At 43.1% G+C, this 27,846-nt stretch overlaps 1 protein-coding gene and 1 long non-coding RNA gene across 4 annotated transcripts; one reads left to right on the top strand and one right to left on the bottom strand.

Moving 5' to 3' along the window:
• Nucleotides 1-28: 28 nt before the first annotated feature.
• On the top strand, nt 29-27,326 carry LOC143183059 (uncharacterized). Of its 3 annotated transcripts, none has more exons than XM_076384450.1 (12): nt 29-149; nt 20,614-20,719; nt 21,072-21,309; nt 21,769-22,287; nt 22,817-23,729; nt 24,300-24,353; nt 24,505-24,903; nt 25,147-25,493; nt 25,586-26,101; nt 26,193-26,305; nt 26,391-26,598; nt 26,716-27,304. In XM_076384450.1, the coding sequence occupies exons 2-12, from the start codon at nt 20,629-20,631 to the stop codon at nt 27,302-27,304; spliced, it is 3,987 nt and encodes a 1,328-aa protein (XP_076240565.1). In that variant the 5' UTR covers nt 29-149; nt 20,614-20,628. The 3 variants fall into 3 exon arrangements, with proteins under 3 accessions (XP_076240565.1, XP_076240564.1, XP_076240566.1); XM_076384449.1 differs by having other exon boundaries at nt 24,240-24,353; XM_076384451.1 differs by having other exon boundaries at nt 126-149; nt 21,072-21,291; nt 24,240-24,353; nt 26,716-27,326.
• Nucleotides 10,155-11,091, bottom strand: LOC143183400 (uncharacterized). The gene is made up of 2 exons (XR_013002595.1): nt 10,271-11,091; nt 10,155-10,200 (listed from the first exon to the last, which is right to left on the bottom strand). It is a non-coding gene; the product is annotated as an uncharacterized LOC143183400 (long non-coding RNA).
• Nucleotides 27,327-27,846: the final 520 nt, after the last annotated feature.

Raw genomic sequence — 27,846 nt, 5'->3', positions numbered from 1 at the left:
TTACGCGATGTCTCCGTTCATGGGACACGGACAATGTCATAGGTGTGTGTCCACGTACGTGCCGAGCCACGCGAGTCCTTAACTCTTTGATGGGCTTCCTCGGAGAATAAGTGGAGAACGAGAGTGTTGGTTCCTTTCTACGTAATGAAGTAAGTATGCGCAAATTGGTGTCAATTTTGTCTAGCGCGTAAGACGGAAGGAAATGATGCGTCGATCGCGAAGGGGACAGTTCTATTTATATCTGACAATACTTTAGATCTATTTGCCCGACTGGGAAGAGTTAACGAGAATTTATGGAGCCGAAGATTAGTCTATTAGACGATTCTTAGCGATCAAACGACCGGTAATTTGCTGTCTGTCGCCGAGCGCGTCGAGGCGACGTCGTCGACGGGTTTCGCGCGATTCGCGATTTATAAACAGAGAATCAGCCGCGCGGTGATTGCGAAAGAAAGCGTTATCGGACGGACCACGGTTCGTTTCGCCAGGTGATCGATAAGATTCTGCGCTCGGATGAACGACGACGGGCGGCTTTGTTTGACTTCGTGGATGGAACAAAGATGTTTGCCCCATGTGTCATACAGTATCTTTCGCGCGAACAAATATTTTCGTCTGATAGTCATGTCCGACGCGTAGCTGGTTTCGCGAAACTCGGAGATCACGGGCATCGATCCTTGTTTGTGTATACCTGCGATGCGACTGGAATTTCTGCAGGATGTTTCGTAACTGCAGCTGCAGGCTTAAGTGATTACTGGAACTTGTGGAGGAGAAATGAGAGAAATGAGCTTTTACTTGTAACTGGAATATTTCCAGTTGTTCCTCCGAATATGTGGAACGTTTCAAAACATCTGGAAGTACCTAATGTCAGGGGTGAACTGGGGACATAAAAATAATGAAAAAGGCTCGTATAAACATTTGTCTTCGGAGATAGGGTACAAGGGTAGATAACATCGAAATGTCCTAGCGTAACCCCATGGCGCTTGGAGTATGGATTTCGTTCGCACTACAGAACTACTTGTGACTGGGGAACAAGATCGAATAGATTAAATTATTATTTTTATTATTCCTGTGCTTGTAATTTACATCTAGAATGGTTTTTCCATGTTTTGAAGTAGCCTGAGGGCCCAAACGTAATTGGCTAGTAAAATTTATGGAGAAAATTGGAAAGTTCTAATCCATCGGATCAGGAATTAAGTAGCTTTTACTTGTTTTTGTAATGCTTCAAGAATTCTCTTCCTGAATGAAAATATTCAAATTTATATAATACGCCGTAGAATTGAAAATCCAAAATTAGATTAAAAATTCGTAAAAATTTAAATTAACTACTACTATGTTAGATGACAATATATTTAAAAAATATGAATTTCTAAATATAAAATTGTCTGAGAATGAGTGTCTCATGAATAATCTCAATTTTTTTCCGCATTTTCCCCATATGTTGAACCTTCACAAAGATCAACCGTCGTTTTTATCGCTTCCCCTATTTGCCAACGTTGATATCACCATAGCCTCTGCTTTAATGTAAAATCATGCTTGAATATTCATTCGGTGAATATTCATTTTATGCTCCGATTTACAAACCCGGTTTTAAAGAAGTTGACAGGACTTTTAAAAAATAATTTCTTTCCAATAACTGAACGTTCTAAGAAGAATTCTTTTACGTATTTGTGTTTGCCAAGACTGTTTTTTTTTTCGTTTTGTAACCCATGTTGTCCTCTTTACTATGTATACAAAGCTTTAAAACATCTTGTATATTTAAAACGCAACGGAGTTCCTGGATTCTAAGAAATATATTAAAAGACAATCTCAGGAAGTAAATGACGATTGAATGGAGTACGAGCGAGATGCCGTGGAATTGTACCACAATTAGACTTTCACGATGTAGTAAAACTGTTCGAGCATATCGGAGCAGAAGACAATTCACGTAACTGGGTCGTTCAGATAATGGAAAACTCATTGAATCTTTCCACTACTTATATTTCATTACAAAATTTTGCATATATCTACATATTACAAACTTTGCAGTTCCACTCATAAAAAAATTTAAGAGCAATTCGTCGAAAACAGCTTCGTTTGAAACTAGGACTACTACGTAAAATCTGCTGAAACCGTCAGCAAATGGAACTCTACAGTCATTGCGTTAATCACAAAAATCAACCAAATTCGGCAGCTGGTCGTATCTTCCAGGCCCTACACAGTGTTCTCAATAGAATAAGATACTCCAAAGACGGAGAAAGAGAGAGCGAGAGAGAATCTGTTACTTTTTCTTACTCTATCAGTCGTGACGTCCTTGCCGCTCCCCTCTCTCGCCGTCCCTGTCTCTCTGCTCCAATCGGCCGACCTTGTCTACGATAGTCATTGTCACGGTACTCCAGTAGATAGAAGTAAATTGCAATCGTCCAAGTCAATGATTTGCGAAAAAACTTGTTTGCTCGCTGGTCTCGACTAGCGCCGTCGCTGGGTCTTGTTTTGCAATTTCCATGGAAATCTCGTCTGTCGTTGACATCCGTCTTGCTTTTGCATTTACGACCACCGAACAAGTTTTATTATTGTTCGAATTTCCTTGCGAGAGAAGCCACATATTTCTGATTCGTTGCTAAGCAATATTTACCTTGTGTATCAGATTTCGCGTATTTCTGAAAAAGTGACGAACACGTTTATTTCTTCAAAACAGTTCTTCGAATGCGAGCATTCCTCTTGAGAATCATTCAGTCCATTCGTACTCTTACTAAAGTAGGCTGGCTGAGATTCGTGTGGCCTTTACGGATCGGAGCAAGCCTGTCTACTGATCGAGCCCTTGAGAGAATTGCGAATAATGATGGAATCAAGGTGAAGGAAGCTTACGGAATCGAGGATTTTTTCATAGTCTCTTGACTATTACAATGGAATCCAAACAGCAATAAATATCAGAGATAGATGGTACTTCAGATCAAGATTGACAGCGTTTGACAATAGATTTATCTTCTACACCATATCTATACATTTTTCGCAACTAAGTAGCTATTTTCTTCGATTGGATACGTCATCCTGGAAAGGTTAATATATTCTAAAAGGCTCAACGAAGCTATTTTCAACGTTATCCTAAGCTCCTTCAGAATCATCGACGGAACGCACCTGGTACCTCGAAGACCCTACCTACCATCTGTGAAGATTCACGTTCTAAAGAAGCTCTCCGTCCCACAGCTTCTAGGACAATGCACCGCATAGGGAACAGGCCCAAATTGCCTCTCGATTCGCTAGAAAAGAAGTTTACTCTTTCCGCGGAGGGATTGTCTTGGGGCATCAGCTTGCAGGGGATTTAAGGCTCCCAGAGGAAACATACCAGCCAGGAGTCCCAGGTTTATGGCAGCCTCTCACCATAAAGTACTCACTGGCGGTCAAGGTCCTCGCTAGTTCGAGCATATTCGCTCGTGTACAACACAACGAATGGTTTCCTGCAATTGGATCGTGCTGCTCGGTTTTCCCCGGTGGGAGAAGCTAGGTCTAGTGGCTCCGTTGCACCGTTGCAGCGCGGAGATAAAATCGGAACTGGGTTGCGAGACGCTGGTGACTCAATCCTCCAAGACTGGAAGGCACGTAACTCCCCAGCTTCGTTCCTTTCGGCTCCCGTTAAGCTTCCCAAGCTTCAAGAGATCCCATTCCACAAGGAAATCGGTCGCACTATCTGTCCGCGAAGTTCCGTTGAATTGTCGTTACGTCACAGCTGGATTTTCCCAAAGAACTCGTTGTTTGTAACCGCGCATTTATGTAAATCCCCCGATCTGTGCTCTATGAATCTTATCTAGCCACGCCATGCGTTTGTGCAACTCAGTGTTCAGAAAACTCTGATGCATATTCGTCTTTCAGAGTAAACTGATTCAGAACTGAAGCACCTCATCCGATTTCCCGAATTTCTAAAATGGGGATGAATTTGCTAACTCAAGCCAGAAGTTTAGTAAACCCAGCTAAAGAATATTCCATGCTACTACTACATGGTATCCACCCACAACGATCGCAGAGGTTTTGATCAACCGATACTATTGATTAGAATATCTCTTGGCCAACATCATCATACTGTCAATGCATGAATCAACCTGGATGATTTAGAATTCAGAATCATGCAGCATTGGAATGACTCAGCGGATACGCTAGTGCAGCTCAGATTTGGCGGAAAACAGGAAAACATTGAAAAGGAATAGACGTGCTATAATAGATTCTACGAAATGATGCTTCGCACTACCTCCTACACAAAATGATTTGCTATTTTAGTGATCGACACGCGATGATGTACTTTCTCAAGCGTGTAGCCACAACGTGATCACTGCGTTCACTGACTCAGCCAGTGATGACGATGACGTTGTTTGTGATAGAGTTATTTTTCGACGAAAAACATTCCCCAGTCTCTCGTGCCCGGAAACGATTCGAGTATTTTGTAGCAGGCGCCAACAGAGTTGCGACACGTCATTAATGGAGTACTTTGTTTGAAGAGTTAACTATAACAGTTTTTATTTAAAAAATCATCATAACCCTTTGATAATTTCTACACAATTTTCGATGCAATTCTAATACACCTATATTTTGAAATTTTTTTATCATTCATAAGATACATTATTATAATTGTGAATAAATTATGTAGTTTATACTTCTAAATTATTGTGCAAAGTTATTAGCCAAAATACAAAAGTATAATATTTAAACAGAGACAAATATTTGTTTATAATTTTCCCATAAGAAACAGTCTTCACAGTCGTATGAATTGCAACTATCTTAAATTAGAACTAGAAACGTACAACTTTGTTGCGCAGTATTTCCCGCGGCTGCTAATCGTCGTGCAGAAAGACGGATTGTTCGCGCGAGTGCGTTGAGAGATAAATGTTTCCCTAGATTCCAGCATGGACAGGAGGGGGGAAATAGGAAGTCATTGAAAACTAGACGACTGTTCGTTTTATAAACACCATTATTTGCGTAACCATCAAAATCCGCTTTCACTGGTTCCGAAAATGCTGTCGAAGTTATTGAGGTTACGCGGTCGTCTTACTAAGCGCTTTCGTTTCGTCAGCTTTTGCAACAGCCAAGCGACGTCACTGAGAAAGTTTGCAGAGTGTTGTTATTCCTTCACCCGCCACGGCTCGTTGGTTTACGCTCCATAGATAAGTAGGAGTGCGCCGTTGCATTTATCTAGCTTGGCAAACATGCCAGAAACTGCAAATCATTTTTTCCGTACCACTGAATCACTTCTCGGGAAGACTCCATCTCTGCTGTTTGGAAGTCAAAAGTCGTAGTTAAATAGTAAACAGACTGATGCAACGGTAGCGTAACGCGGAAATAGGAAATCGAGCAAACGATTCGCTCTGATGACACCAGATCAGGCTACGTCAGGCTAGTGGAAAGGGCGTGTTGTGGTCAGACGTTCAAATTCCCCTGACCACGTAACTTCGCGATAAACTCTACGCAAAAAATCTGCGTTTGATTCTGATTACATTGTGACACGACAGAGTCATGTATCCTGTCGTCATAGACTGATAGTTTATGCTGTGGTTGACTCATGCGTAACATACTTTGAAGATATTCCAAGGGACGGACGCGTCGGATTGAGTAAAAGTAGAAAACGCAGTAGGTGAGGCATATGAAATCTTTGGATGAATTTTCTAAAATTGTGCCTCTCAAATTCCTATTTGTGATACTATCCTAAAGGAGACATGAGAGAGGGACACTACTTTGTCCTGTAAGTAAAGACTGGAACGTACCAATCTTGACAAATATAATTTGAGTCAGACTTAAAATGAATTAAAGAAGATTAGAAGCCACAAGAGGAGTTCTTATAAGAGAAACTGATAATGAAAATCGTAAGTTTCTGATTAGACTCCCATGATCACTCCTCCACAGTACTTCAAAACAGTTTTTCTCGAATACTGCCAGCGCGTCTGGTCTCCTTCTCAGTCACGTTTCATTTTTTGAATGGAGGTCAACTGGTGGTTTCCAACAGCCCCTAAAGTTATCACGAAAGCAGCAACGTAACCGCGGATGACGCAGCGAGTCAGCTGCGGCGCACGTCGTTTCAAGACGACGAAAGTGCAAGCCACGTCTCGATGGTGCAACGAGGGAATGGCTACCGTGTCGCAGGAGGTCGTAGATCCGATTTCTATATATACTTGGCCACGCTACGCTTTCGTCGTCCGTAGTGGATCGTTAGTGGCTGCTACCAGATAGACTCGCGTGTGTCAGGGACGAGACGCGCACGTTTTCGTTGGCTGATTACGAGACGACGCCGACAAACGCACTTTTTATAGCCGCGCGTCGTTACTATAGTTGGCGCATGGCCGCCTTGTCAGGATTGCTCATTAACAATGACGTAGCTGGCTACGAAGCGATAATCGTTAAATTGGTACTGACCGCAACTTTTTCTTCACTGACCGCAACCGTCGACACCTTTGAAACTCGCTGCGAATTATTATTAAAGTAAATGAAGCTATTTATAAGGCTATATATCTCAGAATTCGAGAAGGTTAGAAGCCTGTACCTGAGTTTATAAGAGTTTATGAAGGGGCTGCAATGACCCACATTCCTCAATAATTATGAGGGACAGAATCTTGAAGTATGTAGCTCACGTAAGAATGAGCAAACGGAGCATGAGATAAAGAGTAATTAAATGACTCACATCCTTGTTACTTATTGCACCTCGATGTAAACATTCTTAGACGATTAAACATCGTGGATACCTAGAAGAGTATTTACCAAATGCATATCCCCAAGATCTGGGAATCCAAAAGCGTCATCTTTTCGATCCAAGAATAGCACAACTCATAAACAAAAACAATTGCTCTTCCAATTTCTACAACCAAGATAGATCTTCTTTAAGAATCTAACCATTCCCGGAATCACCAGTTATTTCTCTCCCTGATTTTCTGGTAATCCTTTATTTCGATACAGCTTAAGTAAGATGTTTCCCATCGATTTCTTACATTTTCTAAGGAGTCTGCCAGGAGTTATGTCGCGTCTCACATTCATCTACTAACTTATCCCGTTACCTCCGGATCGTAGCTACGCCGTAGAACTTTTCGCGTCGTGTGCCAAATATTTCTTGCCGTACAGTTGCGTCACACAGTTTTCAAGCATATGGTTGCCATAATCAAGCACGTCCGCGCATGAAACGGACGTTTACCTCGATTTCAAGCCTGGTTGTCGCTCTACGATCGAGCAATTTGCCTTTTCCCAGCCGAGTTCCTGAGTGCGACTTAACGCGCGACCAGACGCCATTCCACGCGCTGCAGACGCATGCACAAAAGCAGGTCGATGACTTCCACCCACCTGCCTTACGACAACTCCACTGCATGCTTGGCCTTGACACCCCGATCGCTCGGCTGGCACGCATATCTAGGCACGTTTGCTAGCCTCGATGTATGTTGGAATTTTTACCCCCGCATATCTAGGTAGAGTCTAGTGGGCACGTGGCGCGGAGGAATTTGTGAGTGACTCAGTTGATGATGTAACCAGGTGATTCTGGATTGAGAATCTTTCAAAATTTGTTGAGATTTTGTTAAGAGATATAGGAAGTAGCAATTTTAAGGAGATACGCAGTTTTAAGGGGAATCGTCCAGTATCGCGCCAGACAGTCGACAAGAATACTTATCTAACTTCGCAGATCTTCTTACATTTATTTTACTTCAGCAGTGAGTACCACAGACTCCAAGCAGAGGATGCAATCTAAGTTCGACTTAGCAATAGGAAACTCTTTGGATAGTCCTTCAACGAATGCAAGTCTTCAAGCATTATTTTATTTTAATGTATTATATGCTCTATTTTCCTCTGCGTTATCTAACCGTTTGCAACCTTTACGACAATATGTGATAATAATGTAGAAGCATAAAGAAAATGCGAGTACAAAATAAAGCACTCGCGGAACCGAGCGCTGAACTCACCACTCGCTTCGCAATAATGTTTCTAATTATATTTACACGTTCGAAATTAACGGCGTAGTGGGTTGGCCGAACTCAAGGATATTTCTCGTATAGGATCGGAAATATCTTTACTACGCACCACGAATTGTCGCAGAGAATGACGCACTACAGGTACGAGACGGTTTTCGACATTGTACAGTAGTTTTGAAGGCCTTCTAATGCTAGTATTTCTACCAAATTTCCCGTAATTTACCATAATGAAATAAATAGGATATAAATTTTAGGAGGGGGATGGGGACCATGCTAAGGAGAGGATTCAAAAGAAATTGGAGGAGGTTAGAGGAGAATATAATGGGAGGAGACCGAGGTCTGTAGAAGGAGGGGATGGATGCAGGTGAAGGAGGTATGAGGACAATGGGAAAGGGGACAGGAGAGGGAGAAGTGGGGAAGTTTCAAGAGAGTGGAGAGGGAATCAGGGAAGGATCAAAGGGGAGTTCTGCGGAGAAAGGGGACACGGGAGAGTGGAGGGGGAGGTCTGGATAGGAAGGAGGGAGAAGGTCTGGGGAGAGGGGGAAGGGTGGAGAGTGGGGAGGGAGGAGGGGGAATGTCTGGGGAGAGTGTGAAGGAAGGAGAGGGGAGGTCTGAGGAGAGTGGGGAGGGAGAAGAGGGGTGGTCTGAGGAGAGTGGGGAAGGAGAAGAGGGTAGGTCTGGGGAGAGTGAGAAGGGAGGAGAGGGAATGTCTGGGGAGAGTGGGGAGGAAGGATAGGGGAGGTCTGAGGAGAGTGGGGAGGGAAAAGAGGGGAGGTCTGAGGAGAGTGGGGAGGGAGAAGAGGGGAGGTCTGGGGAGAGAGAGAAGGGAGGAGAGGGGTGAGGAGTTATGGGGAGAGTGGGGAGGGAGGAGAGGGAAGGTCTGGGGAGAGTTGGGAGGAAGGAGAGGAGAGGTCTGGGGAGATTGGGAAAGGAGCAGAGGGGAGGTCTGAGGAGAGTGGGGAGGGAGAAGAGGGGATGTATGAGGAGAGTGGGGAGGGAGAAGAGGGGATGTATGAGGAGAGTGGGGAGTGAGGATAGGGAGGTCTGAGGAGAAAGAAAGAGGGAGGAGGAAAAGTGAAGGAAAGAGAGGGCTGAGGAAAAAAATAGGATGAGGACAGGTGAGGGGGGAAAGTGGATAGTGGACAGTGGACTTAGGAAGTACGGAAGAATCCCTACATGGGGGTGGAAAGGTTAGGGCGACAAGGAGATCCCTGACCATTGAGTGAGTACCTGAAGGGTACTCACCCGATGGACCCCCAGGGCTCAGGGGAGATCCTTCCCCGGCGAAGCCAGGGAAGCATCTGAGAAATTAATGATCTCGGGGTTGTATTTATACCCTTCAAAAGGACTAAGAGTATGATATCGATTCCATTGATTGGTTGGTGAAACCCGCCAAGCTAAACTTACCACGAAATACTCCGCGAAAGTTGAATACCTTACATAAAGTAATGATTATAATCAATGTAGCTATACAGATAAGATTATTAACAATTTCTATTGTTCATCGCAATATTGTTAACAATTACTATTATCTAATTTCGAAATTTGTACGAATCCCTCAAACTTTAATGTAATTTTTTTATTCAAATTCATTTCTTTCCTCCTTAACATTCAATTGTCTACCAAATGTTAATATTAAAACGTGTCTCCCAAAATTTCTTCTGCTCTAGTCGCTTTATTCAAAACTGACTGCGTATTTTCTCTCGATTCCTGGCAACCGTGTGGGAAATTGAACGACGCGCACAAGGTAGATGCACAGTCGCCACGCAGAGGAGAACCACGTGACTGTGGCATGAATATGAAACTTGTTTACAGGACAGAGCGACTGCAATTCCGTGGAACAAGTTGCAGTTACTCACAGAACCTTGACTCCATTGCCGCAGACGCGCGCCTCTTGCGTGTACGGCTCTGCGTTTATGGATCGTGATTGTAGCTGGCAAACGCAGAGGATTAATTAGTGGGAATCGCTGGGACGTCGGTTTCTCTTCCTGTCAGAGCGCGAAACCGCGCCGCGAATTCCATTAATGACCGAAAGCCCGTGCATTAACCGCTTGTTTGTCTACCACTCTCAAACGCCTCCCATGGGAGCCGAAGCCTTTATTTCATTCTCAAGGATACGACAGCGAACCTTGGAAATCCACCTTACGTGTCTATACTATGCTCACAATAAACGATTCCTTGCGCTTGAGATTCGTTCAGTGGAACTGACGTATTTGGATATCTTCTCTTTTAATTTTACGTAGGTACTTCCTTCTATGTCGAAAATTGGCGATTCAATTATACGATCGACCGATCGCTGAAAGTTTTATTAATTGAAGCACCGAGCCGTGTTTGGACTCCTGATTGTTATTGTTCTAGCTTCCTACCTGTGCGTCCATGAAATAGATGAGTATTTCAATTACGCGTAATCACGAAATAATGTGAAGTGGAAGGTGCAATGTCTAAGTACTTGTTTTCTTTTACACTGAAGCTTTGCATAGCGATAAATTATGAGATTTGTAGCATTATAGAAGTACGAGAATTCCTGAAACTCAGAAAGTTGAGAAGATTTGTAGACAGAGTATTGGAAATCTGAAAGCAGCCATGGTGAGAGATATGATCCATATGGAATGTCATCTCGGATATTTTAAATTCACCGAAAAGCCGCTTATAACGATACCGCATGTTTCCCGTGCCATAAATCGCATTCATAAACATCCATTGAGCCAAAGCTGTGCGTCATACGGGAAAAAACCGCGAAAGCCGCTCAGCGGAAGGGTTAATTGCAGTGTCACACAATGACACTTTACGCGCCGAGAATATTTACGATTCTCGTAAAAGAAACGAGAGAAACCTAAAACACGCGGTTCCATATCGTCTTTGTTTTCCTTATCTGTTGGTGCGGGTGGCTCAGATCAATAGCGCATGGAACAAATATTAACCATTCTGACATATTTGCATCGTGCTGCTCTTCTGCGAATGGCTATCTGATGCAAGACACGTGCAAAGAGATTCCAGATTAAATGGAACACGCTTATCTCGCAGGAAATGCTTGAAATAAGTGTCACATCGATCATTCAGATATTAGCATCACTATTTCTATGAACATTCTAATGGAATGTATTATTCAAGAAAATTATTATTCATATTTTCAGCAGCTAAAATAGAATCAGAGCACCTCACTTTCTCTAATTGATAAGACTTCAGAAATTTCCTAATTTCGAAACATGGACCGTCACTTATTGACCACCTTATACAACTTTCCACACCTTCCCCATTTCTTACTCATTCGGCACACACGCGCGTTATATTTTTTGCTGAAAAGTCGTAAACTGAAGTCCAAACTTCCATCACCTCGGTAAAAGCAGGCAAACACGTCCGCGCGAGGTGCTAAGTCGTACTCAAACATCAAGCAATTTCGATTGCGAAAACGTCGGAGACTCGTCTCGAGCGACGAAACTGCGTCGATCCGTAGGAACGAAAGGACAGGTGTACTCCCCTCGGAGTACAGCGTCCAAGAGACCTTCGACTCTCCCAGAACAGGCGAATTCTCAAGCAACCTCGGAGCTCGCGAGCCACAGCAAGGTTAACTGGTCAGCGCGCTCGCGATTAATTCGCACAGCAATTTTCCAAGCGGTATCATTGTTTTCCTCGACGTTCGACGCGCCAGCGACTCGCTCCTCTGTACCACTTTCGCCCACTGTTTGCCTCAGCTCCTCCATTATCACTGTCTAAAGCCGAGCTGGCGCTCGTTTGCTCAGCGTCTCGTCGCCTCGGATCGATTTATCGCGGTTAACCTTGGCCACTCGCGACGCCGCGTTCCCGTGGCAAGTAGGACCGAACCAGAGTCGCGAATTCGGGAACTCGTTGACAGCGACCCGACCCCTTTTGCTCGAAAACCGAGGGCAAACGACGGGCGCCTGCGTGGAGCCTGGAGTCCTCCTGGGTCGAGTCAACTGACGTAAATCGCCAGGCACGATCGAAGAAGCTCGCGTTCCGTCACGGAGGAACAAATATTGTGGGTGGTCGGGGGAGGAGGACTGGTGATCGAGAATCGGCGATCGAATACCGTCTGCTCTCCGTTTTCTTTTCGCTCATTGAGAAATCGTCGTGGCTAGTCGCAGGTCGCTGTTTATCGTTATCGATTAGTGTACATACGCTGCTGTTGAGGCAAACAAGTGTCATCGTGACGTCAATCCGCGAACGAGTGACAACAGCGGGCGGCCGTCCCGTGCGTACTTTTATCGACGGGATTGAAAGTCCACGTATCGGCGCGCACGCACACGTGTGACCAGTGGAACGAGGCTTTCGACGAGGAAATACGTCACGGCGAGCGATGCATTTTAACGGTCCGCAGGGCTTTACCATTATCTAGTTGACGCATCGTTGCCTGGTCGAGGCGACCTGTATCCGGTTCGTTGATTTCGCTACCCTGAATATGTCGATCGTAAGTAGACGCACCCGATCGCTCTGGGGCATCATCCATCATTCTTCGACCCCTGCTTTTCGATCGTATCGCTTCTAGCTATGCGCTTCATGTACCTGCAGCCTTCTGGTAACGCGCCTTCGATGACTGTGTCAGTAATTATGAAAGTCCCTCTATCATGAGTTTAATATCTAAGAGTTTAAGATTGGATAGTTCGAACATTTTTAGAAAAATTAGAAATTCTGTTTCACGATGAAAGTGACGACTATATTGCTTCTGACACTTTCACAGTCACTGGCGTAATTAATACCAAAGTATTAAAACAATCGGAATGATTGGAATTATTCATTTCGACCTGTGTTAAATGAAACTAAAGAAGTCAAAGAACTCGAAGACTTGTCAGTGTGACCTCTAGTAGAAATAAGTGTGCGCTTATCATTGGTAATTTGAGTATTAATTATACGTTTCGTCGAGGTGTAGGTAACGTTATTGAGAGTGTGTTAACACGTTGGCTGCCACGCGTTGGTTTCGTGTGCCTCAGTGTATAGGAAACATTGTTTTGCGATATTGTATGGAACCTGCTTCTGTACCGTGACAAAGAGACAAGAAACGTTTTGAAACAGTGTAGAAACTGACTCTTGCACGATGTCGCGTGTTTACACTTTCCAATTGTTTTTGGGTCTGTGTCAAATGGAGATGTGACAGTCAAGATTAGTAGGACTAGTTCGCAACTTGTTCAGATATACTATTCAAGATTAATATGTACAATTACGTACGAGATGCGTTGATTGAAAATAAGAGTATTTCGATGATGCACTTTAGTCATATTGTTTTCATTTGACAGTATGTGAACATTGGAACTTATTGTGAGAATTTCAAGGAAACATTTTCAATTCAAATCGACGGTCGTGGGCAATTCCCACAGCAGTTAACTTGTTAATATACAATATAACTTCCATTGTCACTGATGAATCTACGATTACTTGTCTTCAAAGTGTTTTTAAAATGAGGCTTATTAAGTGATTCGAAATGTAAGTGAAATTCACTTTCGAATATGTTCACGTGTTAAACCTTTCACTAATTGATGATTCCTCAATTATTTGTGATCTTGTTTAATAGTTTTCTCGTAACTCTTGCTAAAATATGGAATCCAGGATCTAACATGGTTTCAATCTGTCCATAATAACCACGTTTAATGGATCTGCTTGACTGCTTCCACGAATCAAATCTGCACAAAAACTTGAATTACGAAATCAGTTACACGATCTAAGTATCAAATAATTGTACACATCACGCATATTACGCTTACACTTTAGTAAGTCACATAACGATGACCTAATTGTTATCTAAGATTGTCAATGGTTAATCATGTATTTCATAACAATGCCGCCTAATTGGAGCAACACAGTGTCACGAAATTAATATTTATAACATGAATGGTACACATCAATTATTGTAAAAGTTCGCGTGTAGTACAGTTTAGACTGATAGTGCTTTTTCTTAACTCGGTAGTATTCCCGCAACATAATTTAGTTTTAGTACCTATTTTAAAACTGATTTGCTTTGCAACGATGCAGTTATTGTCATACATATGCAATTTCACTGACTCCACGTGGCGTTACTCATATTTTCATTATTTTTACGTTCAGCTCAATCATCTTTTTCTTTGAAAAACTCTTATCCTACTTTCACACATTTCTCCAACACTTTCATGAATTCTTCTATCAGAAGGTTCTGACGCATTTTTCTAGAAAATCAATAATCTCGTCTATTATGATTAATCCATTAAAATATCCAATGGACAAGGCGTAAAATGAAGCAGGCGATCCGTGTACCCTACTTGACCATTTATTGGCCATCAGAGTAACAAGCAACCCTTACCGTGACGCAACCACCTTAGAACGCTTGGATGACTCGTAATTGGATTAGCGATTAAATTAAAACGAGCTCGTTCCCATGGAAGAGATTGCCATTATCGTGTTATTGTGTCCAAGTCGATATCGACGCTTGTCGACACTGAAGAAACATGCTGGCTCAATCTGGAACATTTTCAACACTGTCCTCTCTTCGATAAACACTGTCGCAGCACACGGAAGTGCCATACCCTCCTCGAGGAGTCGTGTTTTCTCACGATGTCTCAAAATAATTTCGCCGTGACGTATCGTCGATATCGCCGTTTATCGGACGCAATAAATACCATTTGCGAGGCGTTGCATTTCCGCGTCGCTGGGAAAAACAATTGATAAGAAAGTTGTTTCAAGCTCGATTTCCTCCCCCTCGCTGTGTCAACTGCATTTGCGAGTTTATCTCGTTTCCTCGCGATATCGATGCTATGCAGGTGCTTCTAAAGAAACGAAAATTTGTTTTCTTTCTCTTGCCTTCAAAGCAATCTACTGTTAAAGTATCTTTTTCTATTATTTGCAGCTGTCAAAATTATCGTCGTATTTATTTTTCAAAAACTGAAAGCTTCTTGGCACTTCAAACTTCTGTGTCACGTCTGACCTGGCGCCACAATTTCCCCTTAAATGCTTTCGTAATGCATATTCATTCTTTTGATACGTTTTAAAGTGAAATAAAGTGAAGATAAACTTGAAGTTCTTGTATCTCTTAAATGTAGAGGGAAACGATAAAAATGTTTTAATAAACAACTTTCGTTTTCAGTTCATAAACAATTCACCACTCCTACCATCATAAAAACTGACACACATTCTAAAAAATGTCAATTTACGGAGCGTGTATAAAGTCTCCAGACTGTTTGCATAATCACTAGAAAATGAAATGAATCTTAACGTTACACAATCAATAAAAAAAATCAAGTTACAAGACTACGTATCTGGTAACTGACTAAAGTCGACCGAATCCATTGCGGGAAACAGTGAATGAACAGCTGAGCGTTCGTTTCGGCCTCGGCGTGCACCAGCCGAGGGTCAACGGCGGCTTGAACTTGGAAAAGTGAAACCGCGGTTCTAGCGGCGCGTGCTCGCCGCGTATAACATTTATTCGCATGCGTTGGAGCGTGTTTTCGCTCAGGTGTGTTTTTCCACGCTATCAGCTCCACGTAAGAAGGCCAGGCGATCGCTCTGGTAGCAGTCAGAAAAAAATAGAAGGCCAGTGGCACCGTGAAACTGCGTTAACCACGAATCTATGGGTCTCGCCCCCTCTGTAAACCAACTCTGATTTATCGCTTCCCTACAGCAGTTTTTCGACTCGAATTTCTCAGTACTCCCGTAAGGGCAATACGCGCGAGGCTTCTCAGAATACTTCGCGCGTAAACGAAGCCGCAGTGACGCGAGCCTATCGAAAACCTCGCCGTTTCTTCGCCAGTTGTTTTCGAGCAGAGATTTCGTCGGTCGAAAACAGTTTCCCTTTCTTTCTGTTGGTCGGTCGATAGCGGAGAAAAAGACCGCCACGCGTTCCTCGCGAACGGTGGAAGCCTTGAAAGCTCTCTGTCTCCTTTTTCGTTCAATTAACTCGCCGTATCGCGCGCAGTTGTACACTAATCTTAATGAACGTGTTTATCTATTCGCTCGCGTACGCGCGCGTGTCTTTGCACAGCCAGTGGCGTCGAAGTACTCCCTCTTGCTCGGGGAATCCGTTTTCGCTCTGAAAATAGATCGTCGAGCATCGGGATTGAATAACGAGATCTTCTTGTTTCTTATTTTTACGTGACGCTCGGTTGGATGAACTTTCTCTTCCCCTCTTCCAGGATGTCCAAGATAATCGAAAATCAAGGCTTCCGGGCTGTTTTTGTGGGAAAGAAAATCTTGAGAGACGAGAGGAATTGCTTTATCCGTAAGTCTACTACGGAGGCTGGTCGGGAAACTGCGTCTTCATAGGTCGCGACAAAAAGAAAAGTAAATCGATTGAAATTTTAAATGAGGATATTTGTATCCATATCAAGCATTTCCTGAATAAATGATTCAGTTAATTAAGTTTTGAAGAACCCAGATCGTCTGTTAGTTTTCCTCAAGTATAATATTACCATTATTATTTATGGACGGAGTAATATTCCTGTCTCGAACGAATAAATTTCTTTCTGACCTTTTACTCGTTTCTGACACTTAGAAATTACGAATAACAGAAGAAATTAGCGTACATAAATCGTCGATGACTTTACTGGGTTAATTCTTCAGGCGTCTATCCTGGGTATAACTCCAGAAACAAACAAATACAGATTCCTCAGCGCCTACGCTCAATCCCCTATATCATCCGCGGATAACCAGCCTTCTCGTATCTGTTGTTTACACGCAAGCATTGCTGTCTTAATGGAAAATCTAGAGCAAATATGTTTACGATTAAAATTACGCGACGGTCCAACGATAAGAGAAGATGCCTCCGCTTCGAAAGAGGCTCGTCGATCGGACCTCTTTATAACGCAGTGCATTTTTTTCGAGGCAGCTAAGAAGGGCGAGAAAAAGGCAGTTCCGTGCGTCGGGAAAGGTTAATCGAATTATTTCCGCCGTCAACAGGCCTCCCATAATGTTTTATTCATCGACGATAAAGCGGGTCGTCGGGTCGAGTCGATTTAATTCCCCGAAGGTGTAAATTGCGACGTCTTCGATATACGCGACTAATGGAGTCCTCTTCTGCGTCACTTGTCGCCCACCTCGAAATGTCGAGTCGATACGTCGCTATTTCTCGTTCACCACTTCATAATAGTCTGTACGCGTGACGCAACACCGATGAAAATATCTGCGCTAGTTCCGATAAATTGCGGTATCGCCGTCGAGTACGCTCGCTGTACAGAATGCTCGCTCATTCTCCGAAGGTGTGTCACTCGCTCGTTATATGCAGCTGATCTGCCTACCTGAATGGTAGCTTCGGGGAAACTGCAGGCGAGAATGCTGTCTTCTACTTTTGGAGCGTGTTTGTGGAATGTTGATTTCGGGAACGCCGATTGCTGGAGCGATCGATTGTTGGAACGCTGATTAACACTGATTCATTTATTTTTCTGTAATTTAGTTTGGATCTACTTCAAACACCTGGAAAAATAATTAACTTCCTCGAGAGTACTCTCACGTATGCATACGTTCAACATCTCTTTATAATTGCAATGTTCTTGAATCAGTATTCAGAATGAACTTCCACAGGACTTGGAATTGAAAAGGTGACTGGGATAGGTCACGTCTTATATAGCTTGTCATAAATGCTTCATTGTATAATAATAAACTTCATGAAGATGTCATGAATGGGTTCAGCAGGAAGTTGGATATATTGAAAGACTATAATTAGGACGAAGTAGACAGGTTTCCCGAAGAAAGTAACACGTACATCCGGTCCCACAGAGACCAAAGCATTCCAACTAGCCGTGAAATCGCTCGCCCACTTCGACAAGTACAATCATCAATTATTCATTAGGTACAGGCCATGCGATTATCTGGCAGATAACTACTGACGCACAAAGTGGAAGAACCAGCGTCATCCTAGTTTTCGAGTTTACCGTACTACGGCAGCATGCTAAACACCTAAAACGGTTACGACACATTTAGCTTGGAGGTGGCAAATGACTTCACCTGTCTAGGGAGTATTTTCCAAAGTAGCGTCTAATTATATAAAGAGCATGAACTCTAGAATAGTTCTTAGTGACCGTAGTCAGTGCCTAAACACGCGAATGCCAAAGTAGTTTACATTGATAAGTAGGAACATTGATTCGACGGTAGTGTTCGAGGAATATTGATTCCAGAGCAGCGTTAAGGAGAAACAGCACCAGAGTAGTGACTGAGGTATACAAAAACAGAGAGTAAGACTCGTCTTCGTCGTTTAACACCGAAGAACAACAAATGGATCAAAACACGAGGTTCAGGCGTACAAAGAAAGCTGTAAATCAGTCGATCCCAAGAATGATGTTGCAGTAGGTACATGTCTTAGCCTTTAACCAGTGTGGACAGCCGGCAGTGACATCAACTTCAGCCACAAACAAGTCATAAACTTCTTTACCGTCCCATAACCAAGAACACCAAACGGTTAAAAACAATCTTTGATATCCGAAGGTAATTGCTCCTAAACTGGTCTCTGGAACGATGTTATTTTGCCAGAAACGCAACTTAAAGGACGAGCTCCAATGTCAAACTCTTTCTTGCCTCGCCATTGACAACATCAATTAGTCAAAAACAAAGACTGACGCATAGAAGCAGCCGTGAATCATTTGTCTCCTCGAATGACGTTGTTCTACATAGTATGCTATTTAACAGTGTCAATGGTACCTAAAAAACAGGGCGTACCAATTTATCCTTGTGTCATATTTATGGTCACTGACTGATGGAAAACAAGAGCTCTGACGTGTGCAACTGTCTGTTCTCAAGCTGCACATTCGTTCTTGGAAGTATTTTCCCATTTTTTCTCGTCTTCGCATTTGACGAGGTAAAAGCAAGCCATTAGCGTGTAAATTAACACCTAAAATATCTTTACAAACTTCGAAATGGGAATAAAGTCGAATAAAATCGTCCATAAAGCTACCTTTAGGCGCGAGGATAGTCAGATCAGGCCAAAAGATACATTTTCAAGAAGTGTCGCGTAGGTGGATCTGAAAATTCCTCTAAAGCCCTCTAATGTTGGAGCAACATACCTACGTGTTTACCTAAAACCACGCATGACTGCCCAGAGTATCATGAATGACGCTGAAAATAATAGTATGCACCAGAATGCATCCACCTCAGTCACAGAGGTTCCAACGTGTAAAGTGAATCGTTAATCAGTTGGTTCCCGGAACAGCGCTGTTCCGCAAGCCTGGCTCGAGTACTCGTTCAGCGAACGTTAGTCACGAACGTGTTCGCAGGAACGCGCCTGTAATCTCCGTAGTTCTCGGAGAAGCCGTGCAGCCGCTGATAAATCGTGCTCGATTGAAAATAAGAGCGAGCTCCGAATCGGTGTGTCGATCGCAGAAACGACGCAGTTCATTCGCCCACGTCGCGACGCGTGCACGGGTTGAAAAGTCAAAGCGCCGCGTACGTCGTCGCGATGCCGCCGCCCATGGCTAAGAATAGCACGTGGCGATCGTTGCTTCTTGTCACCTTCGTCGTCGCTCGTGCTTCTGTTCGTCGTTGTAAACAAACGTTGGTAGCGTGCAGATATCCCTTTCCTCGGCTCGTCGCACGCGCCCCACCTGTCTAAATCGCCTGCTGGCCAAAGAGAAAGAAGATCTCTCTGTGTCCCTCTCTGGACACGTTTCTTCTCCTTTTCGTCGATAAATTTATCGACAGCTGTTTAGGTGTGCCATCGCGATACATTGTCGCTATTTATAAATCCGTACGTGCGTTCTTTGTGCATCGTTATCTAGACCGTAACCGCGAAGTCTTATTATCGCTGTGTATGTCGGTGTTCATTGAATCGCGAAGGTATCGACTGTCGGGATTGTCTCGTCTTCCCTGATAGAAGAGATATACCACTGTCCAGAGGTATTTAGACGCTTGGTAGAACTTGATTAAGATGTTCGTATCATCGTTTTAATGGAAGTCTCTCTGACTGTCCTACAGGTAGTTCTTATGCCCATTATGTAATCAGTTCAGGTTCATTGCTAATCGCCCACGTGTTGATAAGATTTTTAACGTAACTCGTGCTAGAGAATTCTTACAGGCTTCAATAACAATCCAATTAGAGAGACTTCCATTAAAACAGTACTATAATCCAAATATGTACTGTAAATACCTAGTTATAGATGGGAGTATCCAAATATGGTGCATACTTTCCCGTAAAAGAAGAGAAACGAAGAACAATAGGATGATCGCTGATGTCGCCTGTCAGGCTTGTGATGTTAATTTCGTTTCAGTGTCCTCGACGCAATCGTATGCTTTGATCTTCAAGTTTTCCGGGTCAAACATGTCAACTAGTTTTTGCATTTTCATTGTTATATTCCTCTTACGGTGTTAAGAACGTCGGCGTCAAGAATCTCAGTGCTTTTCAACTATATTTGTGTCCTCTCCCGTTTTTTGCTTCCTCCTTCTCGTCTTCTTCCAACTAATCTTACTCGCAAACACCTGCGTCCGACGAGTGACGAGTAGCCCATTCATCAGTCGTTTGTGGTTACAATGAACTTTTGACGGTGTTACTTGATGACTGACCTGATTGTTCCAGTATCGTTGACGCTAACGGATATCGCTGTTATCTGAATAATTAAATATTCAGCTGTTCCCCCATTTATAAAGCGAAATGTTTGCGCGGCAATCAGCTCCGAAAGCGATGCTATCGATGCTTCGCTGAGTGTGATGTAACGGGTCACTAGGGGCAATATCTCTTCCGAGCTGTCTCATTGACATCCATCAACTGTATCTGCTCAAATCCAACAGTATGTGAATTTATTCCTTGCAGGAGAAGAAGGCCACGATGCTGAGAGCCGGATCTATACTAGGCGTGCTGGTCCTTCTGGCAATCGCGAAGATCGCTACCTCGAACCGCTGTCTGACGATGCTCGAAGGTAAATCGTCGTTTTAGATCAATTACGTCTTCTAGATTTCGCTAGGAGACAAACTATATCTGTAGTTGTATGACCGAACTATATGCGTCACATTTTGAAAACGTTCTAGTTCGAGCTGGAATTTAGATATAGAAAATAGAATATTCATTTTCCTTATTTTCCTTACAAAACAAATATAATTAGACACTAGTATGTAATACGTAATCGAGGTTCAGAACTCGAAACACTATCGGCTTGAAAATGAAAATACGTCACTACTGTTGTTTTGCTTCACGTTCGACATGTTTTTGAACCTATGAAAAGTAGGTATCTGTGACTAGAAATTGAATACCGATTTGTTTCAACTTGACAGAGGTGAACCCAAAAAGGATGGTGTACTTGGATGGTCACACGCTGGACATTAACTTCGAAGTCTCTCGCAGGGTGACTCACCGCCTTGCCTCTAGAATCATGAAGATTTTCTTGACAGAGGTGCTCGGATACTCGGGAGTCTCTATTATTGAAATGGATGACAAGTTCAGAGTACCTGAGACCATTGAGAGACTGAACAATGTGACGTACGCTGCTATAATGTACGCCAAGGAAGAAATGTAAAGCACTGCTCTTTTTTCTTTAGCTATAAAGTATATTCCCAGAGTACTTGTTTTCTGAGACTTTATTTTTTTTTTTTTTTTGAAAGTACTACTTTATTCCTAATTGTACGTAAGTACTCTGGGACAAGTATTTTACTACATTAAACATGACAACCCTTTGCGCTCACACAATAAAATACACACACTCTACTCTGACATTTATGGTTAAATTGAACAAATTTCGAAAGTACTCAAAACTTTCAACTACAACAAATTTTACACGAATGTTTTAGATCTTTAAAAGCTTTTCGATTGAAAATCGATTCCTCTTGAATCCACAAATCCTCAATTAAAACAAAACTACAAAGATTCCTCTAAACCTCCTATCTTTCAAGACCAGAAGAGGAATCAGAGCGCAAAGGGTGGTAGTTGGTCCCGCGGAAGCCTCATCTCACGATCACTCGTTCCCTCGATCAGATCCTCTCTGCCGATGGTGAACATGGAGGCCTGGATCCCGCCGCAGCTAGACACGATGCCTCTGTTAAATTTACACGAGGTGAAGGAATGCGGATCCGTAGCCCCGCCAGGTCATTTCGGCTGGTTCGTCCCCAAAGCATTATCTAGGCTCGACGACAGTTGGGTAACATTCGCCAGGCCAGAGACAGCTGCGCGTTTCGACGTGGATGAGGTCACGTTGAACAGAATCCGAAACTTCACCGTGGACCTAACAACTGGTTCGTACTACTGCAACGAGACGTACTGCGACCAAGGAATGTACATTCCCGAGCATTGCCAGCCACATGGACAGACGTCGCGACCTTGCGCCATGTTACTGACCAGCTACCTCGATGTCACCGATTTCGTGATAGACGATATCGAAGCGATGCAGCTGTACGTGAAGGTGGCCTGGGTCGGGCCCAATCTGAAGCACCTACTGGAAACTTTGACCAAGGAATATTTACAGGTCTCGCGCAACGCCGCAACGCCAGATAACAGGTACTGCTTCGGAATATTTTTTAATATATGAATACCGCATGCGGCTTAGATTCGCGATTTTCATGTATAAGCAGGGAACGTCAAGAAGCTTCGCCGTCTAGTTCAGATAAGACTTCCATTTCTTTTTAGAATTTTCATCATTGCCAGCTAACGCGAAAATTAGAATAGTCATAAATAGTTAGAAATAAAAATGTTTTTTAGGTCTAAGTATAAGCTAGTTATTGCGAACTTCTGTAGAGTCAATAGATTAAAATTCAAGCACGAAATATCTACTCGCTTTTTTACCCAACTCGTCTCACTAACTCAATTTACATCGTTTCCTCGTTCGTTTCTCGATCACCTCTATTTCCCCCGAAACGCAAACACAACCAACGCGAAGCCATTCCGTTCCGCCAAATATTTCACCGGTTATTGCGTTTTTTATTATCAAGCCAGCCTCTGCAGGCGCAACAACCGTATTTTCGGGCCCGTTCGAGAAAAACACACGCGTCATTCTTTATTTCGATTCCAAGAAGAACGTGTTTTCCAGGTCTCTGGTGATCATGCACTGGGCTCCGAGCACCGTGATTCCGCACGAAGCGAGGGACTTCGCGACAATCGGCTTCCCTCGTTGCGGGACAAAGGCCAACGAGATCTGCTGCAGTTACGAGTCACATAGACTGACCAAGCTAGTCTGGTCCAAGCTAGAGTTCATCGCGAAACTGGCGTTCGAGACGATCAATCGTGCCACATTCACCGACGAGATGTACGAGGATTTGATCGATCGCTACAACAGGCTGTCTGGAACGACCGACGAGGAGGAGATCGCCTGTGGCTGGCTCAGAGACAATCTGAACTATACCCTAGAGTGGACGCCGAAGTACTCCAACAAGAACGTGCTGTATGTGGGTGGAATATTCCCCATGAGTGAGACTTTTTATTCAGGCAAGTCGATCCTAGTTGCGGCCAGAATGGCCAAGGAATCGATCAACATGAATAGCACCATTCTCAGGGATTATAATCTGACGGTGCTGGCCAATGATGGTCAGTGCAAGTCGGACATGGTAATGAAGTCTTTCATCGATTATATCGTGCATAATTATTACGAGAAGCTGATCGGCGTTTTGGGCCCAGCTTGCTCGGAAACTGTGGAGCCGCTGGTCGGCATTTCCAAACATTATAAGACGGTGGTGATCAGCTACAGTGCTGAAGGATCCAGCTTCAACGATCGCTCCAAATATCCCTATTTCTTCCGCACAATTGGGGAGAATAAACAGTATAAACACGTCTATCTGCAGCTACTGCAGAAGTTGGGTTGGCATCGAGTGGCATCGTTGACGGAAGATGGACAGAAGTACACGGAATACATATCCTATATGCAGGACACGTTGAGAGACAATGGGATCGTGTTCGTCGCTAATCTCAAGTTTCCTAGGGAACGGGAAGCCGACATGATGACTAAGGTAAGGTTTGGCAGCGATTATGAAAGCTTTTTTTGAGAATAAAATAGAAAGGCACTTACTCGAATGTATGTCCTGATCAGTTTCTAGTGGTATTTAGAGTGCTAATTACTTCGCAGTTAGGGAACAAAGTGAAAATGATTTGGGCTAATCAATTATTCGTGTTAATAATAAATTATGCAAAAATGCTTTACATTGTAGATAGAACACATGCAGGAATTATGGAAAATATCCATTATGAATATTAATATTAACATATTGTTACCGATAATATTGAATAATCTTATCTATTAGTTAAACTAAACTGCTTGTCCATTCTTGACGCAATCAATAAGTCTAACAAATTCTGTTCCTTTATATTAATATTTTTCTAACCCAGAGTGGTTTATAAAACACTTCAGAAAAATTATGAATCCTACAATTCTTTAAAAATTCTTTGTGTATGCATACATGTCGCGCGAATGCCATAAAATTTACACAACAAAGTTAATGAAGAAACATTTGAATTTGTAGTATCTGCAAGATTTGAAACAGAAAAAGGCGAAGATCATCATTCTTGATGTGTACGACCAGGTAGCCCGGCAAGTGATGTGCGAGGCTTACAAATTAGAGATGACAGCTGTTCAGGTACTTGTGTTTATCACTTGTTACGCTAATATAAAATTAGAAACTACTTCATAAAATAACTTTAGAGATCTAGAACCCTACAAATTTAACTTGAAAGCTTTTTTAGAAAATTATTTCACATTTTCAAGTTTGTTATATCATGTAATTAAAGGGCTACGTCTGGTTCCTCCCTCTCTGGCTCCGACCTCAATGGTACGACACTGATCGCTACAATAAGGAGGAGAATGAACAAGTGTCTTGCACTACGGCAGAGATGAGTAAAGCGATAAACGGTCATCTTGGCCTATCGCACGCGTACTACGCCCCTGACGATGACTTAATGCAAGAAGGAATAACGGTACGTCAGTGGCGCAATCGCTACGAAGAGGAATGCAGAAGTTACGATCAGCCGCCCTCAAACTATGCTGGGTACGCTTACGATGCTATGTGGACGTACGCTTATGCGATCGATCGACTGCTTCGAGAGAACCAGAGCTACGTTTTCGACCTCCACAGTGATCAGACTATCAATCGGTTGACGGACATCATTGGTGAAACTGATTTCTACGGGGTATGTAGAGGGTAGAAAACTACTCTACCTAAACTAGATTTGTATAACTTCTCGGAGTATTTTTCGAGAAGTACCGCTAGAAATCGTGAAGAAACAAGTTGAGACCTTTTCTTGTCAAAATAGTTCTCATCTTGGGAGTCCAATTGTGCAAGCCTGATCTAGACTGGCAGTAGATATATATATAACAATAGATTAGCAATAGATAATTCAGCAAATTAAGGAATCAATCATGGTTCATTATAGGTGTCAGGCAGAATTAACTTCCTAGGCGGTCCTTCAAGATATTCAGTAATCAATATTGTCCAGTACGTCAATAATGAGACTCATCTGATCGGCAATTTCTATCCGAATGTTTCTGAAACGAAGCATGAAGTAGTGGGTGGAAAATTAAATCTAAACGTCTCTGCCCTTGTTTGGTTGTCGCATACGATGCCAGACGATGGCTCCGAGCCACCCCAGCAATGTTTCATCGCTGGGTTCGCAGATTTCTTAAATGTATCTTGCCAAGTTGCCTTCGTTATCGTCAACTTCCTTGGCTTCGGCTTGTTCGGTGTGATACTCATCATTGGATTCATCATCATCAAAAGAAGGTGAGTGATTTCTCACATATTTTTACATCGTGAAATAGTTAAAAGTATTACTATTTGATACTAAATATAATATGCTTATTTCTACTTCTTAGGTACGATAAGAAAGTAAGGCTTCACGAGAAGTACATCAAATCTCTGGGCTTGAACTTATCGCAAGCAGACAGTGCTGACTTAGATAAGTGGGAAATACCCCGAGACAAAGTAGTGATTAATCGAAAATTAGGCGAGGGCGCGTTTGGAACAGTCTATGGTGGTGAAGCGTACTTCCCTGAGAAAGGCTGGCTCGCAATAGCAGTGAAAACTTTGAAGATTGGAAGCTCCACGGACCAAAAAGTGGACTTCCTTAGCGAAGTAGAAGTGATGAAGAGATTCGACCATAAAAATATCATCAAATTGCTGGGCGTATGCATAAAGGGTGAGCCTGTGTTGACAGTTATGGAATTCATGCTTTATGGAGATCTGAAGACTTACCTTCTTGCGAGAAGGCACCTCGTGAATGACCACAGCTATGAAGACTCTGATGAAATCTCTAACAAGAAGCTGACTGCTATGGCGTTGGATGTCGCCAGGGCTCTCAGCTACTTGGCGCAGTTGAAATACGTTCATAGGTAAAGTACCTTAATTTCAGTCATTTTTGTATCTTTACAAATTGCTCGAATCTCAGGTGTAGTAATTTCATTTTCATCTCTTCTTTTGCAGGGATGTGGCTTCGCGGAATTGTTTAGTGAATGCTCAGCGCGTGGTGAAACTAGGAGACTTCGGTATGACGAGGCCCATGTATGAAAACGATTATTACAAATTTAATCGCAAAGGTACAGAATATATCTATGATCAAGAGGGTGTATTAGATAATTCTGATAGCTAAGGTATCTGAAACCACTGAAATGTTTGTTTCAGGAATGTTGCCAGTGCGATGGATGGCACCAGAGTCCCTAGGTCTCGGAATATTCACTCCAGCTTCGGACGTTTGGTCTTATGGTGTTTTACTTTACGAGATTGTCACGTTCGGTAGTTTCCCCTTCCAGGGCATGAGCAACAACGAAGTCTTGACCCACGTCAAGAATGGTAACTCGTTAGTTGTTCCTAAAGGAGTCAAAATTCAACTGTAAGTATAACAACTCTAAAAAATTCATACACCATCACATACCACTTTTTATCTTCACTAAAAACCCACTACTAACTTTACAATACTAAAACACTCAAATATTTTCCCGTTCCACAGAGAGAACCTGATGTATTCCTGCTGGAGGATAGACCACACGAAGAGGCCAACTGCTCCAGAGATCGTCGACTTCTTGGCAACGAATCCTCGAATCCTGTCGCCATGTCTAGACGTTCCTTTAGCCAGCGTGCAGATAGAACATACTGGACAGATCGAGATGCAGCTAACAGAGAACATTCGTAAATTCTCCTTATCGTGGCCACCTCAGCATCCAACCACCTTGCCCTCCACATCGACGTCAAGTCCTCTGGAAATGCCGAGTCCTCTAGAAATGCCGAGTCCTCCTTTGCTCGACATAAACTGTCACGACGACAGACAGAACCATGATTCTCTGTTGGGCGATATAGCCTGCGATCTGGACAGCTCCAGGCCGCTTTTACTGAACCACACGGAGACATCGACGGGACCAGTCATTAGTCTACAGAATTTCAAACAGAATGAGGAGCAACCGCACAGGTACATGAACATCCAGCCAGGAATGCCATTGGTGCAACCTGAAATGAATCGAAACACTGGGACCATTCAGATGGAGGAGAGAACTGCCATGCTGCCTCAGAACCGGAACTCGGAGGACGTCTCGATTCTTTGACAGTGGGAGCGACGGTCGATTTCGAGACAGAGATCGATGAAGCCGTTCTATAGACGCGCCGAGGGCATATTTGGAAAATATGCGAAACGGACGCAGCGGAAAAGCAGCGTTTAGTCGGTCAGCTGTTTTATGGCTGACCGAAACGAGAAGCCATATTCTTTTCGCGCAGCAAGACCTTGTAGACGCGGAAGTATGCGTTCCTTGACCAAAAGCCTTAGACGCTTTTGACTCGTTGCTCTACAGCGGAGTCGAATAAGAATCAAGATGTATAATAGGATCGTTTGACTATCGAGGAGATTAAAATCCTGCCGATTGAACGTACGAGGAGGAAGCTAGGTCATAATATTGGTACCAGTCAAAGGTAATGAAGTATCTGTTGCAATAAACGAACATACCGGTGTGTTTTATTTTGAGGAAACAGATGGGAAAACTGATTTCGTACAGTTTCGCTCAATCCACTTTTGAGACTGATACAAGTAGACGAATTAAGGTTTCGATTAAATTCGATCTGTCGTCGCGGACGGAGATGATCGACGCTAGGG

Source organism: Calliopsis andreniformis, chromosome 9, assembly GCF_051401765.1.
Source record: "Calliopsis andreniformis isolate RMS-2024a chromosome 9, iyCalAndr_principal, whole genome shotgun sequence".
Taxonomy (NCBI): domain Eukaryota; kingdom Metazoa; phylum Arthropoda; class Insecta; order Hymenoptera; family Andrenidae; genus Calliopsis; species Calliopsis andreniformis.
The sequence above is the reverse complement of the archived record's forward strand: the minus strand, read 5'-3'. Positions and strand labels throughout refer to the sequence as shown.

Coding starts and splice junctions, on each gene's coding strand:
- LOC143183059 (XM_076384449.1), top strand. CDS start 20,629: ATGCTGAGAGCCGGATCTATACTAGGCGTGCTGGTCCTTCTGGCAATC. Junction 26,102..26,192: donor CAGTTGAAATACGTTCATAG/GTAAAGTACCTT, acceptor CTTCTTTTGCAG/GGATGTGGCTTCGCGGAATT. Junction 26,306..26,390: donor TTACAAATTTAATCGCAAAG/GTACAGAATATA, acceptor TGTTTGTTTCAG/GAATGTTGCCAGTGCGATGG.